At 41.9% G+C, this 15,446-nt stretch overlaps 2 protein-coding genes across 2 annotated transcripts; one reads left to right on the top strand and one right to left on the bottom strand.

The window, feature by feature from the left end:
* Nucleotides 1–5,107: 5,107 nt before the first annotated feature.
* On the top strand, nt 5,108–7,861 carry rab3ab (RAB3A, member RAS oncogene family, b; the record flags this gene model as incomplete). The annotated part of the gene is made up of 4 exons (XM_080831902.1): nt 5,108–5,335; nt 6,597–6,715; nt 6,805–6,929; nt 7,189–7,861. The coding sequence occupies 4 exons, from the start codon at nt 5,108–5,110 to the stop codon at nt 7,377–7,379; spliced, it is 663 nt and encodes a 220-aa protein (XP_080688028.1). The 3' UTR covers nt 7,380–7,861.
* Nucleotides 7,862–12,081: 4,220 nt separating this feature from the next.
* On the bottom strand, nt 12,082–15,433 carry lsm4 (LSM4 homolog, U6 small nuclear RNA and mRNA degradation associated). The gene is made up of 5 exons (XM_080832124.1): nt 15,324–15,433; nt 14,879–14,920; nt 14,207–14,305; nt 13,519–13,702; nt 12,082–12,803 (listed from the first exon to the last, which is right to left on the bottom strand). The coding sequence occupies exons 1-5, from the start codon at nt 15,324–15,326 to the stop codon at nt 12,697–12,699; spliced, it is 435 nt and encodes a 144-aa protein (XP_080688250.1). The 5' UTR covers nt 15,327–15,433; the 3' UTR covers nt 12,082–12,696.
* Nucleotides 15,434–15,446: the final 13 nt, after the last annotated feature.

Genomic DNA, 15,446 nt, shown 5'->3' on the forward strand with positions numbered 1-15,446 from the left:
CATGTTATGTAACCGTGTTTGTCGGGGAGAAGACGCGCAGCTTTTCTTTAAATAAGCCCTAGCAACAATCAATATTCAAATTCAAAAATGTAGTGCTCAGGGGCAGGGCATGAATCCTCAGCATTGGCGGACCTCAGATGAACCAGACGAATGCCTTTCAGCTCCAGGAAAATGCACACTTTCCCCTGGGGTGCTGTACAATTCGCCTGCTACCATTCAGTGATAAATTAGAGCGTCTTGCAATTCTTGGTGCCATAAATCTAACGCAGTCCTCCCGTCTTCCTTTTTTTTCTGCTTCCCTCTTCGACTTTCTGTGTCCGTAAAAGCGAGCATCAGCCCCCAGCCTCGCTTGTTGTCCTATTGGGAGCCAGAGGCAGTCAGCAGGCCCTTCATTCACTGCTCCGGCAGGAGGAGGGACGTGCTATTTTTAGCGCTGTTGGTGTGTTTTTTTTATCCTTTTCTGTGGAAAGGGGATGGGATAGGTAGCCTGGCATCTTTACTGTGCACTCTCAAGCACTGCATACTAAAATGCTTTTGCTGTTTGGAAAGAGTATTTCTGTTGCTGGGGGAATACTTTGCTCAAGCATACATTTATTGCATGTATGCAATTTGAAAGGAAATCGGTAGTCTGCTAATTTGCATTCCAAAGATGTTTGCTTTGCATATGTGGAAGGCTATAGGTTTGAACAGGGGCAGTAAGTGTATATTTTATATCTCTGGGCTGCTCAGAGGAGTCTGCTTGGCTTGAAACATGAATCTAACAACTTCACACTTATAGGCAAATCTATAGAGTTTCACACACCTATTCGAAAAAGACCTCACTTCATTCCTACTGTCATAGTTATAACAGGATGAGCACAAAACAATTCATCCATTACATTGATGTCTCTCTTTTTTTCTCTCTCTCTCTCTCTCTCTCTCTCTCTCTCTCTCTCTCTCTCAGACACACACACACAATGTCTCTCTCTCTCTCTCTTTCTACTCTGTTTCTTTCGACTGTTTATTGGTGACCTCAGCATGGTTGCCATGTATCCGTATTGTGCCACTCCACCTGCATCCCATAATGCTTTGCTGGTTCGAGATGTATAAGGCTTAGCGATAGCGAGAGCGAGGGGTGAGTCAGAGGCTTCATAAAAATGCTGAGTGCCATTAGGAAATTAAGATTGTCTTAGTCACTGTGAGTAGAGAGAAACTACCTTCCTCCTCTCAGCGTTTCGCAACCCCATTTGGCTATGCTCTTCTCATTCACACTGGGTCGATAGCTGTGCCCTCCAGAAATAATAAGCAGCATTGCATCTAAAGGAATGGTCTACATGAGCCAGCTGCTTAGAGGACCGACTGGGATTGGTCGCAGTGCAGAAGGATCAGGTGGCCTATAATTTAATGTAATATAAGTATGGGTCTTGGGACGTGCTTGAATTGTATTGCGTCCCTGGGAAAGACTTCCAAAGGATGTGCATGTCAGTTGTGATCGAGTGAATGTGACATCTGACAGAAAACATCAAGTAGTGTAACATTTAGAGCGACTGCCAACGTCCTTGCTATGCTGCTGATGCTGAGCAGGCGACGCAACGCGTGTGTCTCTTAACTCATCACATGTGTGAGGGACGAGGCCCAAGCATAACGCAGCATGTGCAGAATAACTTGAGTTTAATTGAGTTTCAATGAAGTTGGGCTGCGAAGTGGGATAGGAGGAGCGTGGGTCTGAACATGATGACATGATAAAGACAAGAATGAGAACAACTTTCTCCGTTTGGTGAGAGAGGAATGGATTTAGATGTAGAATCAATTAGATGTTTAATAATGTAGTTTCTATCTAGTGACTATAGAGAACATGTTGATGTCGCTTGGATTAGGGTTTAATTTAACAAGTAGAGTAATAGTTGGGTTCATATACAAAACTATTAGGTGTAGAGTAATAGTTTGGTTCATATACAAAACTATTACGTCTAGGGTAATAGTTAGGGTCTAATACAATACTGTTATATGTAGGGTAGTAGTTGGGTTCATATGCATTTAAGATTAAATGTTCCATCAGTATATAGAACATAGTACATGTGGCTTATGTTGCTGTAAGAAAATATATTTCACTGGATTAGAATGCATACATCATCCAGTAGCATCCAGTCGTTTTTTTTACACCTAAAGCACTGCTGGCATCAGTGTGAGTCATTGCTCTCATCCAGTATGGGGCCAGAGATAGCAAAAAACTCACACTGTTCTTCACCCACTTTCTGATGTTGAAGCTGTTTGTCATTATCACGAATTCTGGTACTAATATCTTAAGTTATGAGCTATTAGAAGTGTTCCTGTTTTCAATATAACCAATCCAGACGGTCCTCCTTGATTCTTTGGGGGTGGAATGAGTTTGCACTCTCTATTTGATCTGCTGACTCAGGTTTCAGAAGAAAAGGCAGCCGTCTTTTCATGGCATACGCATACGACCTGCTCCCGCCTGTGTCCTTTTGTTCCATCCTCAGCTCCTCCTCTAATGGAGCTCTTGTGTTCTTACGGCACCAGAGAGAGCACCTTCATCATTGCCTCATGTCTGTGAGGTTCCTCTGTCTGGGGAAAAGTGGGACACGGTTTTACAAGACTGTCCTCTTTGTGTCCTTGTCTTGTCTGCTTGTCTTCTCTACATCACCTATCAGCCACTTTGGGTGAAATCGGCTGCCAAATTTTAAAAAATGGAAACGTGGTACCTTGATGTGTCAGTTGATATTGCTAATGAAGTTATGAAAAGGGTAGCATATGACAGAACAGTTGTCCACCAGGACATTATTGAATTTAGATGTTAAACAATTTATATCAGAATGAAACATTAAACGGAGCCATTAAGGGTCATGGTGGTGATTTTATTTCTGAGCTGCTTTTGTGCTCCTTCGTGGAAATGTTGTATTACCTCCCAACAATATTCCATTTCCTCACAATCCCTTGCATAAACTTGCAATACTTTTGCATTACCTTGACAACACATAAGTATTGCGGTGTGACGCAAAAAGTGTTAATAATGCTAAAAGATTGCAAAGTAACACAAACATATTGCGGGGGAATGCAAAAGTAATGCAATTGCAAGGGAATGCAAAAGTATTGCAAGGGAACGCAAAAGTATTAAGACGTGACGCAGAAACTATTGTGAGGTAATGCAAAAGTATTGTAGAGGAATTCAAAAGTATTGCAACGGAAAGCAAAAGTATTAAGACGTAACACAAAAAGTATTGCAAGGTAATGCAAAAGTATTGTGGAAGAACGCAAAAGTATTTCAGGGCAATGTAAAAGTATTGCAGGGGTTAGGGTTAGTGAGTTGCGGGGGAATGTAAAAGTATTGCTGGGGAATGTAAAAGTATTGCAGGGGAATGTAAAAGTATTGCAGGGGTTAGGGTTAGTTAGTTGCGGGGGAATGTAAAAGTATTGTGAGGGAATGCAAAGATCATCACTATGAGCCACAGGGGGCTCAGAATATTTAAAGTCAGTAGGTTTAGATTTAAAAAATGATATCTTCAACAAAATAATCCTGTGATGATTAAAAACACTGTTTCTTGTGGCTCAACTGGAACAATAAGATACTAGCAATATTAAGGCAATGGATTTTATGCCCATGGAGCAGTTGTACAGTATGGTACTAACAACACTAAGGCCATGGAGCAGTCGTACAGTATGGTACTAACAACACTAAGGCCATGGGTTTAATTTCCGTGGAGCAGTCGTACAGTTAGGTGCTAAGGCCATGGGTGCTATGCTCAAGGAGCAGTCGTACTGATTTGAGCATGGATGCTTAACCTGTATTGGAAGTTATTTTGGGTGAAAGCAAGCGAGAAATTGTAAAAGTACAAACCAGTTTGTGTAAACTAAGAATAACAGACTTTTCAGCGTCTCCCTTACCTGATGCTAGAAGACAGGTGAGCCAGGGCAGATGCCAGTGATTCAGGAAGTAATATTGATTTAATATGGAAAAGACAAGAGCTGGCTGCCAAGTCACCAGAGTAATAGAATGACTTCATTACTTACCTTAGCAATGCCATGGTGTTAGGTGTCCTTCACCATGTGTAGTTACTCTATACAAGACAAGCGAAACATTGGCACCTGTGTGTTATACACAGTGTAAATTGATTTGTGGTGGGAGACCGGTGGCAAACCACAGTCACTAAAGAGGTTTATGATCTGCTATGGTTAGTTGGGTCTTGCATGACCCTAAAAAGGAGATGCTATCCTCTTAATCTGCTGTAGTATTAAAAAAAAAAAAAAACGGTCTTAAATAGTAGCAAAAATCACAACGCTACTACTTTTCCAGACTGGAAAAATGAAAGGAATAAGGAAGATATTGCAGTTAAGTTGATGTGTTAATGTCAGGTAGACTAGAATGCCCTTACATCATCGCGAATTTCTTTCTTGGTAGTAAGTAGGACAGACAACATATACATCAGTTAAAACTCTGACTGCCAGGGTTGAGGAGACATTTGTTAGTGCCACAGTTTCCAGGATATCATAAATAATTGAATAAAGCCCAATTATGCTTGCTTTTGTGAGTGATACAGTGCTACATTGTGACAAGTCTGGGAACGAGTGTATGGCTAATAATGGCAATTTTGGGAAAAACATTGTAATCTATTAACGCTACGGGTGCCATGATGTTTAGGAGGACGGTGATGTTGTTCTTAAAGCATACATGTTGGAATGAAATGGAGTACGTCTGAATGAGCTGAAGTGGTATTGATCTCGCCCAGCTGTGGTAAGGCCTACAGGGTTGCACTGCAGGGGCTAATGACATTCTATTTTAGCATCACAGAATCTGAGTCTAATGCGGTCAGGCATCACTGTCCACACCCAAACACGCACAAGATGTAGCGCTGTAGAGAGCTTCAATCTACCATTACCTCTGTATTTTCATGGTTTTTGGGTTTAGTGAGCTACATGTTAGCGTCATCCTCACAAAGTCTGTAACTGTGAACAGAACACCACCGTGGCTGTTGCTGTTTGACCTTTATCCAGCCTTTCCTCGACCTGTTCACCCCTGTTACACAAGACCGCTCACTGTTGAGCAACGAACAAGATTCCTGATCACTCTTCATCCTGCATTGTCTCATCAATCTGCTGCATCTCTCCACAGATGGCCTCAGCTACGGATGCTCGCTATGGACAAAAGGAGTCTGCTGACCAAAACTTTGACTACATGTTCAAGATTCTGATCATCGGCAACAGCAGTGTGGGCAAGACAAGCTTCCTGTTCCGTTATGCTGATGACTCGTTCACTCCAGCCTTCGTCAGCACTGTGGGCATCGACTTCAAGGTGAAGACCATCTACAGGAATGACAAGAGGATCAAGCTGCAGATCTGGGTAAGACATGGCTGGCCAAAGCATGTTCTTTAACTTAAGAGCATATACAGTAAAGGCCATACGATGTTTTGAACACAATAACTGATTAATTTATAACTACAATCTACATTTTATAGCACTGTATGTTGTGACTTAGGGTTAGGGTAAGTATAATGCTATTGCTCCAATCGCTTTTTTCTGATTTATTTTTAAAGAGGGAGTTGAGTTAATGTGAAGGAGTGATATGTATGTATGTATAGAACAGCTGTGTCCTGCCACTGAGGAGAAAAACAGACCAGTGCTGGCCTGAATCTACCCATGTGAGGTCCAGTCACGTTGTGTAGTGGAGCAGATAGTAAGGAAGACAGTAATCTCATTCTGTTCCCAGTGCTGGCCTGAGGTGAATCTCCCCCTGTGAGGTTGTGTAGTGGGGCAGATAGTCAGGAAGACAGCAATCTCATTCTGTTCCCAGTGCTGGCCTGCCCCCCCTTTGCCCCTCCAGCAGCCAATTGTCCAGGCGAGTGAGACGTGTGACGAAAGAGCTCCCTTCCCCCAGCTCTGGCCTCGCCCATCCCCCAGTCTTTCGTCACAGCGCGGCGCAGCGGCTACGCAGTGGTGCAGAAAGCCTCCAAGGCTGCTGCGCTGTGGAGAATGCAAAGCCTCGGTTTAGCTCAAATGCTTTTCAAACGACTCAGAGTCTAAAATTGCCTGTTTGTACTCTCTTGTATAATGAAAATGCAAATATTGTTAGTTTACCAGATGTTTGCGTGTTTGTTTAGCATACTCCCTGTTGGCATGTGCTAGGGTGTTCTTACTCCAAGCTCAAGACACTGTATGTCAGAGATATGTCTTTGCCTAGCCTCCTTTTCCAGTGACTGAGGCTCTGCCATTAGGCAAACGAAGAGTTAACAAGAAGGATTGTGTGACACGAGGGGTGTTGAGTGTCAGAAGCTTCCATTAACAGAAAAGTAGGCTGCCACCCAGCAAGCCTCTGTGCGTGCAGACAGAGGAGCTATAGGTGTTTGGAAGGCTATAGGGTAGCTTACAGGTGCAAACTGGGTGTTCAGTGAATGCTTGTTAAGTGAGTTCATTTTCTCTGCGTCCTTGGAGGTAGGCACGTCCATACATACTGCTTAGATCAACCACAACATATGCTCAAGCATATGCCACACGCCCCTTGAGAATGCAAAATTGATCACATCATCCCCTCCACTTTACTTTCACTTCCATATGCTAAAGAAACGTCGGAAATCAAATAGAAATATATGTCTCGTTGTTGTAGGACACAGCCGGGCAGGAACGTTACAGGACCATCACCACAGCCTACTACAGAGGAGCCATGGGCTTCATCCTCATGTACGACATCACCAACGAGGAGTCCTTTAATTGCGTGCAGGACTGGTGGGTACCTGATCTCTTAGTGTTTTTAAACGAACACACTGAGGTGATGGAGCCAGTGTGATGCTACAGGGCTTTTTGTTCTTCTGCAGGTCGACACAGATAAAAACATACTCCTGGGACAACGCCCAGGTCCTGCTGGTGGGGAACAAGTGTGACATGGACGACGAGAGGGTGGTGGCCGCAGAGAGGGGCAGACAGCTGTCTGAACACCTGGGTGAGTTTAGCCATTCCACATCAGGAACTCATCATTTGATATAAGCACACAGTTTTTAAATGAAAACGTCAACTTTATCCTACTCCAGGAATTCTATAACATGGATATTTGATGCCAGAAAAGCGCTTTTGTATGAGATTGTTGTGGATGGATTGTTGAATAAAAGCACAGCAAACCTGCTAAATAAATATGTTCCTACAAGCCAAGTGTTTAGCAAGGCTGTGTTTAGTCCAGCTCTCACTGTCTGTGCTCCTTGCAGGGTTTGAGTTCTTCGAGGCCAGTGCCAAAGACAACATCAACGTGAAGCAGACCTTTGAGCGGCTGGTGGACATCATCTGCGAGAAGATGTCCGAGAGTCTGGACGCCGGGGACCCTGCCGTGACGGGAGCCAAACAGGGCCCCCAACTCACCGAGCAGCCGGCAGCTCCGCAGCAGGACTGTGCATGCTAAAAACAACAACAACAACAACATACACTCCCAGTGTACACAGGCTCTCATGCATACAGCCACGTTTATGCACACACACTGACACACACCCCATCTCTGCCAGGCTCTTTCGCAACTTTCTCCCTTAGCTAGCGCGCACATGGAGTGATAGCCACTGGAAAAAAGAAACGGCTTCTTTAAAATGTGCCCCTCATCCCAGTCTGTCTCTTTTCCCTGTCTGTCTTTCGTCCCTGCCCTGTCCTCACCCCACCCTGTTCTCCAACACATTTGATTGCTGTTTTGTTTTTGTTTATTTATTTATGCTGTTTGGTTTCTTTGTTGTTGTTTTTTAAAGCCTAGTCACTGCATTTTCTCATCTTGCGTCAGCATTCCTTGGCCTTTTTAGAAGACAAAGAAAGCCATATATCTTATTGGTTTTGTTTTAAAGGGTTAGTAAATATGGAGGAAACCGTGCTGAAACTTAGACCAACAGAGTCAGCGGAATATGATGCAAATATGCACAATTTTAATCGAATCGTTACACTTTCATTCTTACTGCCTTTCTAGCACCTTCTGTTGATTTCAGTTTTCTTTAAACTATATTTTTGTATTTTTCTGTGTGGTTTGTGCGTGTGTGTGTGTGTGTGTGTGTGTGTGTGTGTGTGTGTGTGTGTGTGTGTGTGTGTGTGTGTGTGTGTGTGTGTTTCTTTATTTCAGCTCAACTTGTGGCATATAAAATATGAACAAATAGAAAGGTAAATTAGAGAACACATATATCTTTATATATTTATTTCAAGGTGTGTATATACAATGTGTATGTAATAGATAAGATACATCTCAAATTAATTTTGAACATGACAGATATGAAACTATCTATATAACTATGACTGGTCCTTGTAAGATGTTTTTGCCACCTTAAAGACTACTACCAAAAATCTGGCATAGTATGATACATGCAGCTTCATTGGATAGCCCCGCATAGATTAGCTGGAACTGATATTGATAAACAGACATATCAAGCAATGCTTATTTGCATGGGGAGACATGAGGCTTTTCCTTTGGTGCAAAAACCTACTAAATCTGAATCTGTAAAATATTTTTTTCATGGTTTAAGGTCATTCCCATCATGCCCATCATTGTTTGTGCTATCCATTACTAATATGTTATGTGTGACCTCCCCTGGTCCTCATTGTAATGATTGTTGTAGTATCCAGCCTCACAGTTCACATGAAGAATCTGATATCCTGCGTATGTGTTAAGAGAGATTCGTCAGCATGTTACAGGTCTTTATTAGCGTTACGAGTTTTATTTTGAAATGTTATTGATTTTTGTCACCTTTGAGATGCAATACATTAAACGTTGATTTAAACGATTTAATAAACATTTCCGAAGTGTAAACCAGGCCTTGGAATGAGGGAAATTGGCACTGATTTAATCTTTTATGCAAAAGTAGATACTTGTCTGGTCTATAGTGTGACGTGGCCGTGAAGAGAGGTGAAAGCAGTGCTGATTGGTCATGTACTCCCTTTCGTCTTCAGTATGGCAAAGGTACAAATGTACAAATAGGCAGTAATGCTGATCCACCATGTAAATGTCAGAAAAGAAACATTCATTCCGTACTGCATAGATAAGTATAAATGTTTGCTGTATCCCAGACGACCATATGACACAGGGGTTTTGACCATGATTAGGTGCACAAGAAGTGTGCTTCAACGGGCTGGTATGAGTTATATATTGACCTATATGCGTATTAAGAAGAACTGTCTTGCCGAACTGTATAGACAACAACGGCAAACATTATTCAAAAGAAGCTTGAGCTAATCTGTGAATATGATTATAAGGCGACAGGCTTAATTATATAGCGACCCTGTTTACTCGTCTGCAGTGAAGCCTGGAAGCCTAGACTGCGTCTGCAGTGAAGCCTAGACATAACTGGATGCAGATGTGTGGATGTGTGTTTCCTCTGCTCATTTGTTGCTATGCTCCTCCTCGTGATTCTTATTCATGTAAATAGGTTCATGTTGTTTGATTTAAGAGTGGATTGTGTTGTATTGATAAGCTTGCAAAAAGATGAAAAAAAAGTTTCAAAATGTTCAGCTTTTGTGTGTGCCTGCTTGTGAATGAATGTGTCACTTTATTACAAAGCAATATACTGTACAAAGAAGCATCTTTTTCAGTGTTCATGAGATTACAGGCAGTCAAACTCAAATAGATCAGTATGTCACCCACTGGAATACATGTTTATTCATTTCTGTTTCTTTCGTGTTCGAATACGAACAGGCTGAGCCGTCTTCAGTTGTACCAATGACTGCACAACATCAAACAATTTGGCAGTCAATGAAATGGAATGGTCTCATCAAACAATTTGGCAGCCAATGAAATGGAAAGGTCTTAGCTGTTTTTTAACTATTGTCCACCTCATGTGTATTGTAAATGACCTAACCTGCAGGCTCTCAGTCATACTCATCTAACGGTGCTGTGTGCTTCAATCTTGTGTGTTTCAATGAGAAGATCTCGGTTTCTGTCAAACACTTACAGTGATTAAAAATGTGTTACCACAATTGCATATATGTGGACAAGTGAGCTTGAGGGCTTAAAACAGAGAGGCTCTATGTATTTAGTGCTGACCTATTTGTTTCTTGTGGTCTTACCTGCTGTTAGGTCATTTAGGCCAGAGTCTGTGCTCAAGTTTTTGATTTCTGTGCCCAGTAGACCCAGCCCTGCCCACTAATTTAATCATTCAAGTTCTCTATCAAAATGTGAGTCAAAGGAGATGAAGTTCAGCATAGTGTTTTTTGACCTGGTTTACATCCTTTTTTAAACTTTGTTTTCTAATGTGAGGAAAAAAAGACAATATTTACTGAAAAAAAAATGTTATGCAGTAGTTCATGTACTGTTATTACAATAGGGGAAATGGTGTCAAAATGTTAAATTGTGAAAAAATATCAAACTGTTGTGGAAATAATTCAAATGATAAAATAAACAATTAAATACAATGAAGCAAACTGTGTTGTTACAAAAATGTAGTCTCTTGCATTTTGACATTTGACAAGACCACAAGTTATTACAGCAGCGAGATTATTAATAACATTAGTGAGTTTTGACAATGACTATACTGTTTGTTTCAGGAAAGGGTCGATTCAGTTGTACAATTTGTTTCTTGATGATCATAAGGTTTCCTCAGTGTATCTTTATATAAATTTAGTTTGTGCTCCTGCCCATAACAGTGGGGAGACTTATAATGGTACTGTCCTGTCACACTAGCATTAAGATATCAACATGTCTATAATATCCTTCACCTTGACCATATACGTAATTAAGCAATCGCCTGAAAGTAGATGGATAGATTGGATACTGTATCATACTTCAATTTATTTATTTACCATTTGCTAAATACAGCATGCTGGATTCACTTGGTTTAGCAACGCAAAAGCAGGAACATGGTTGTTCAGCAACACAGACGTCAGCATCTCCATGGAGGTGTGTGTGGATGGATATCATTGGCTGATGTATTGTAATGTTGCATTCTTTAGCAGACAGGTTCATAGCCAGGTATCAGCCACTAGAGGGCAGAGTAAACGACACTGCAAACGTCCCCATCTGTGCATTATGGGTTGAAAATAGTCACCCCTTGGGAATGTGGGACGTGACATCAGATCTAGAGAGTAAATCTTGGCAGAGAGGAGAACATGTGTCAGATCTTGACCTTCCCTTCATGTATAACGGGGAGGGAATATCCTCAAGTAAACTATTCACTGTCCAAATGCACTCACTATAATTACAATCATTGATAGTTTAAGGCTACATTTTACTTCATTTCTCACCAAAAGCTTTACAAGCTGAGGTAGACTGGCCAGCCTTTCTGCAGGGACAGATCTGAGTAACTATGATGGCAGCTTGGCCCTTCTTAAATATATGACACTGGGCATACGCTGCCGTCATATTGAATATCACACAAGAAGTGATTAAAATCTCTGTGCTGGTAATTACGGGCCACACTCTAAGGCATTCCTCTCTCAACGTCCCCCACTCATCTGCTGCTGCCACGCAGAGGACATCAGAAAGGCAGCACCCAGAGTTTCTGCTATAAGCCCAATTTCAAATGGCCCCCGTGCTAAACACACTACAGCACCCAACATGGCTGCCAGCCTGAGTTCACAGGAGGTTATCAAGCGGAAACCTGATCATAATTTTTCAACATTTAACAGTACAGTTTGGTAATACAACCACCAAACATCACATTACTGGGGGGGCTTACTGGTGTAAGAGCAGGCCTGGTTTAACAGTGAGACAAGTTCTCTATGTGTAGGTATTGTAATATACTTGTAATTTAGATAATTTAAAGGATCACTGCACTGTCTATGCAAATAGCATATAAGTAGAAGACGTGGAGGAGATAAATCTATCACTGGAAAGCTGTATTTCTCTAACCTACACCGGCTGGCCATTAAAACACTCAAGCATCCCTGGAGACACAGTCACACCTCTGACTGGCTACTTCAGCAGCTTCCCATTCCATCAAGGCGCTGGCATTGCCACGGAAACAGCAACATATAAACTGATGTTACAGAGAGAGCACTGGTTTGGTCTTGGATAAAGGATAAAGGATAATGTGCCCAGCACATAGTAATATGACTGTGTGAATGCTAGTATATTGTGTTCTCAGAACTTAGGGATTTACTGTACAAGTAAATGAGGGACCTGAAAGGAAGATTCCATAAAGGTGTAAAGGTTAACAAAAATATTTATTTACAATGCCCTTGTAAATAAATTAAAACAAGACTTTTTTTTTCATATCGAAACCAAAATCCGCTTAAACAAACAAAAAAAAACACAAACTATTCAACAATAGTCACAGCCCTTAAAAAAATAAGAGAAAAAGCCTTAAGGCGTTCTGCAATGTCAACACAGCTCAACTATGCCTTTTCTGGAAAAGCCATAATCAATATACTACATAGTTCACAATAAAACAAAGGCTACAAGGGGCTCAAGTGATACTTGTTTACTTTAAAATCATGAATGAACGAAAACATTCTTAGAGTTGTGCGGAACGGATTTCAGTCCGGATGCACTACAGGTGCCTTCAAAATGGGAAGAGCCCACAAGATTCTTTGTGGAGAAAAGGAAAAAGAAATAACAGTTAACAAAAATAAACAATGCTGGCTCCGATGTTTTTTAGGGATTTGAACATTGATCAGCAGCGGGGGATGGGGGATGGGGGTGTGGACTGCTCCCGTCTCCTCTCAGTGCTGGTTCTGATTTCTTAGGGATTTGAACATTGATCAGTAGTGGGGGGCGGAGGGGCGTTGGTGGTGGGGGTGTAGACTGCGCCCGTCTCCTCTCAGTGCTGGTTCTTCACCCCCTGAGGTTTGCCAGGCTTCTTCTCCTGCTGCTGCTGCCCGCGTCCTGCTCCGGGCCCCATGCCCCTACCACGGCCACCAAATACTCCTGTGCAGGGACAGCGAGAAAGAGCGGGACACCCATGAGGACGCCGTTATACTCACCACATTTAGGATGCCAGTACACAGCAAAGACAATCTGGTGCATCACCAGAGACATAAGCACAGGATGGGAGCTAACATGCATAATGGTAGGCGCCTTGAGACAATTTTATTGATTTGGCGCTATATAAATTGAATTGGATTAAATTGAATTGAATAATAATAACAACAACAAGGCCCGACACATGCAATCAGACCAAACAGGCAGAGCAACATCACATGACATGCAAGTCTATTTCAGCAGCAAATCCAGCCTTGTGTTAAGTGCTTAAACATTCAGTGAAACAATCTACTTGGAATATTTACTGAACAAAAGACAAATCTTACGAGGCCTGGGTCTATGGAGGGTATGAGTGCATGTACCGCTGTGATGGTGACACTGGAGGCTATGACCTCATGTACCGCTCAGACAATCACACTGGAGGCTATGACCTCATGTACCGCTCAGACAATCACACTGGAGGCTATGACTGCATTTACGCTGCGACGGTCACACTGGTAGCCATTACTGAATGAACCGCTGTGATGGTCACACTGGAGGCTTTAACTGCAGGTACTGGTATGATAGTCACACTGTGATCACACTAAGGCTATGAATGCCTGTACCCCTGTGATGGTCACACTGGAGGCTATGACTGATTGAACCACTGTGATGGTCGTACCTCTTCCTGCGCCGCCTCCTCGGCCCTTTCCCTGCTGCTTGTTCTGCTGCATGCCCCCGCGCCCGCGGCCCTTGGACACCACCTCCTCCTTCACCATGTCGATGATCTCATCTGGGATACGCAGGTACTTGATGGTGCTGCCCCTGATGTAGCACTCTGGCATCCTCCAAAACTTGTCACCATCCTGCACAGAGAGGTGTGGGGAGCGGTTAAACACTGAGAAACTTTTGGTTTAATGTTGCCACCTTGTGGTTGACAAGTTGTATTCTGACAAAGACGGTGAACTTCAAATGAAACTCCAGCATTTTTTATCATGGGCCCTATTTTGCCCTTTTACTGGGGACAAAAACAACCAAAATCAGTCCAGTATTAAGTTAGAAAACTATGGCCGGTAACTGCAAAACGGCTATACAATGTTATTCCATGGGCAAGCATCGGCGTCAAAGTAAACCGAAATTAAATATTTCAATAATGTAGGTCTACAGCTGAGCATACAAGCATCTTGATTCACAAAAAAAGGCCTTGAACACAGACACAACATTGCATACTACAGAAATATTGGTAGGTCTTTTTGATCTTAGCTTTACAAAGTACATTAACATCAAAAGACTAGAGACATTTTCATTTACAGAGAACAAAAACTGCAGACATAAATGGCACTGCATCAGAGTCAAAGTCAGGCATTTACCCTGGACGTGCAGATGACTTCTCTTAAGTTAATGTTCATCCAGTTGTCACAGCTAACCAAGTGGCCATTGTAAGTCTCTCCATTCTTCAACTCCACCAACTGTAAATAATGAAGGTTACACAGAATCACATCACGGTGAAATACCTCACTTAACTCAAACTGCACCTTTTAAAACTAGAGTGAAATTGACAGATTAAGAAAGATAAGGAAATGATCGATATGTGGCTAACACCTCACACACAGAGGAAAGCCCTTCTGCTCCACTGCTCTGAAGTGGAATATCGTACGTAAGGTAAAGCCATCAGAGGAACTTGGATAACTTGAGATCATTTTTTATTTGTGAAGTGACTATCATATTTGAAGACACAATTAAATGCTGCCTATGGTTTTTCCTCTTTTATAATAATAAGCTCATACACTTGATAAAACTCTTACAGGTACCTATCTGATCAATATTGGTCTTAATGCTGGCTCTTATGAACAGTAACATGCCTACACTTATCTCACCTTTGTCTGATAAACTGTCTGACAATTTAATATTCTGTTCAAGTAATCAACATAGAGGAGAGAAGGCATGCAATATATCATTTGAAATACACACACTGACTGCTATATATCCAACTTCAATACACACTGCATCGCGCAACTAAAATCGGTGATAAAGTGCCTTACCATTGGGTGGTTCTGCGCAGTCTTCAACAAAGACAGGGGTAACTGTGAACGAAAAACACATTTAGATGACAGTTTTTTTTACCAGCCTCAAGCAATCTTTAGTGTGTTTGCACTGCAGCTAATAGCGCGGGCTGCTAAGTGGAAGTCAAACTATACTATGTATATCTGTCTTACATGCAGTAAAAGGGCTCAAGATTGACGGATTAGATCCAACAACATTTAAGTGAAACCGTATAAGTCATTAACATTTATAAATGTGTATGTTTCCATCAAAAACGTAATTGAATGGTTAACTATATCATGTCGGCTTTCACATTATTTGCTAGGCAGTTAGCCAGTTAAATTAGCTCGCTAGCTCACAATTCTGCCCTTTCCTTAATCACTCGCAGTTTGCTCTGCATATGGTATAATAGATGTCGTGGCTCGTAAAATACTGCTTACTCACCATGGCGGAAATTTAGGTTCAGTGGTTCTTTGTAAAATAATAATTATACTGCACACTGTATGAACTAGCTAGGGCTCTGCACTCAGATTGCTAGGTGAGTTCACGTACATGATATGTGGTTAA

Source organism: Sprattus sprattus, assembly GCF_963457725.1.
Source record: "Sprattus sprattus genome assembly, chromosome: 2".
Lineage (NCBI taxonomy): Eukaryota > Metazoa > Chordata > Actinopteri > Clupeiformes > Clupeidae > Sprattus > Sprattus sprattus.

Bases quoted from the DNA above. Each gene is read 5' to 3' on its own strand.
- lsm4 (XM_080832124.1), bottom strand. The intron at 13,703-14,206 runs GTAAATGCCTGA...CTCTCTGTGCAG, and splicing joins AAGTCATCTGCACGTCCAGG to GATGGTGACAAGTTTTGGAG. The intron at 12,804-13,518 runs GTACGACCATCA...GTCCCTGCACAG, and splicing joins AGGAGGCGGCGCAGGAAGAG to GAGTATTTGGTGGCCGTGGT.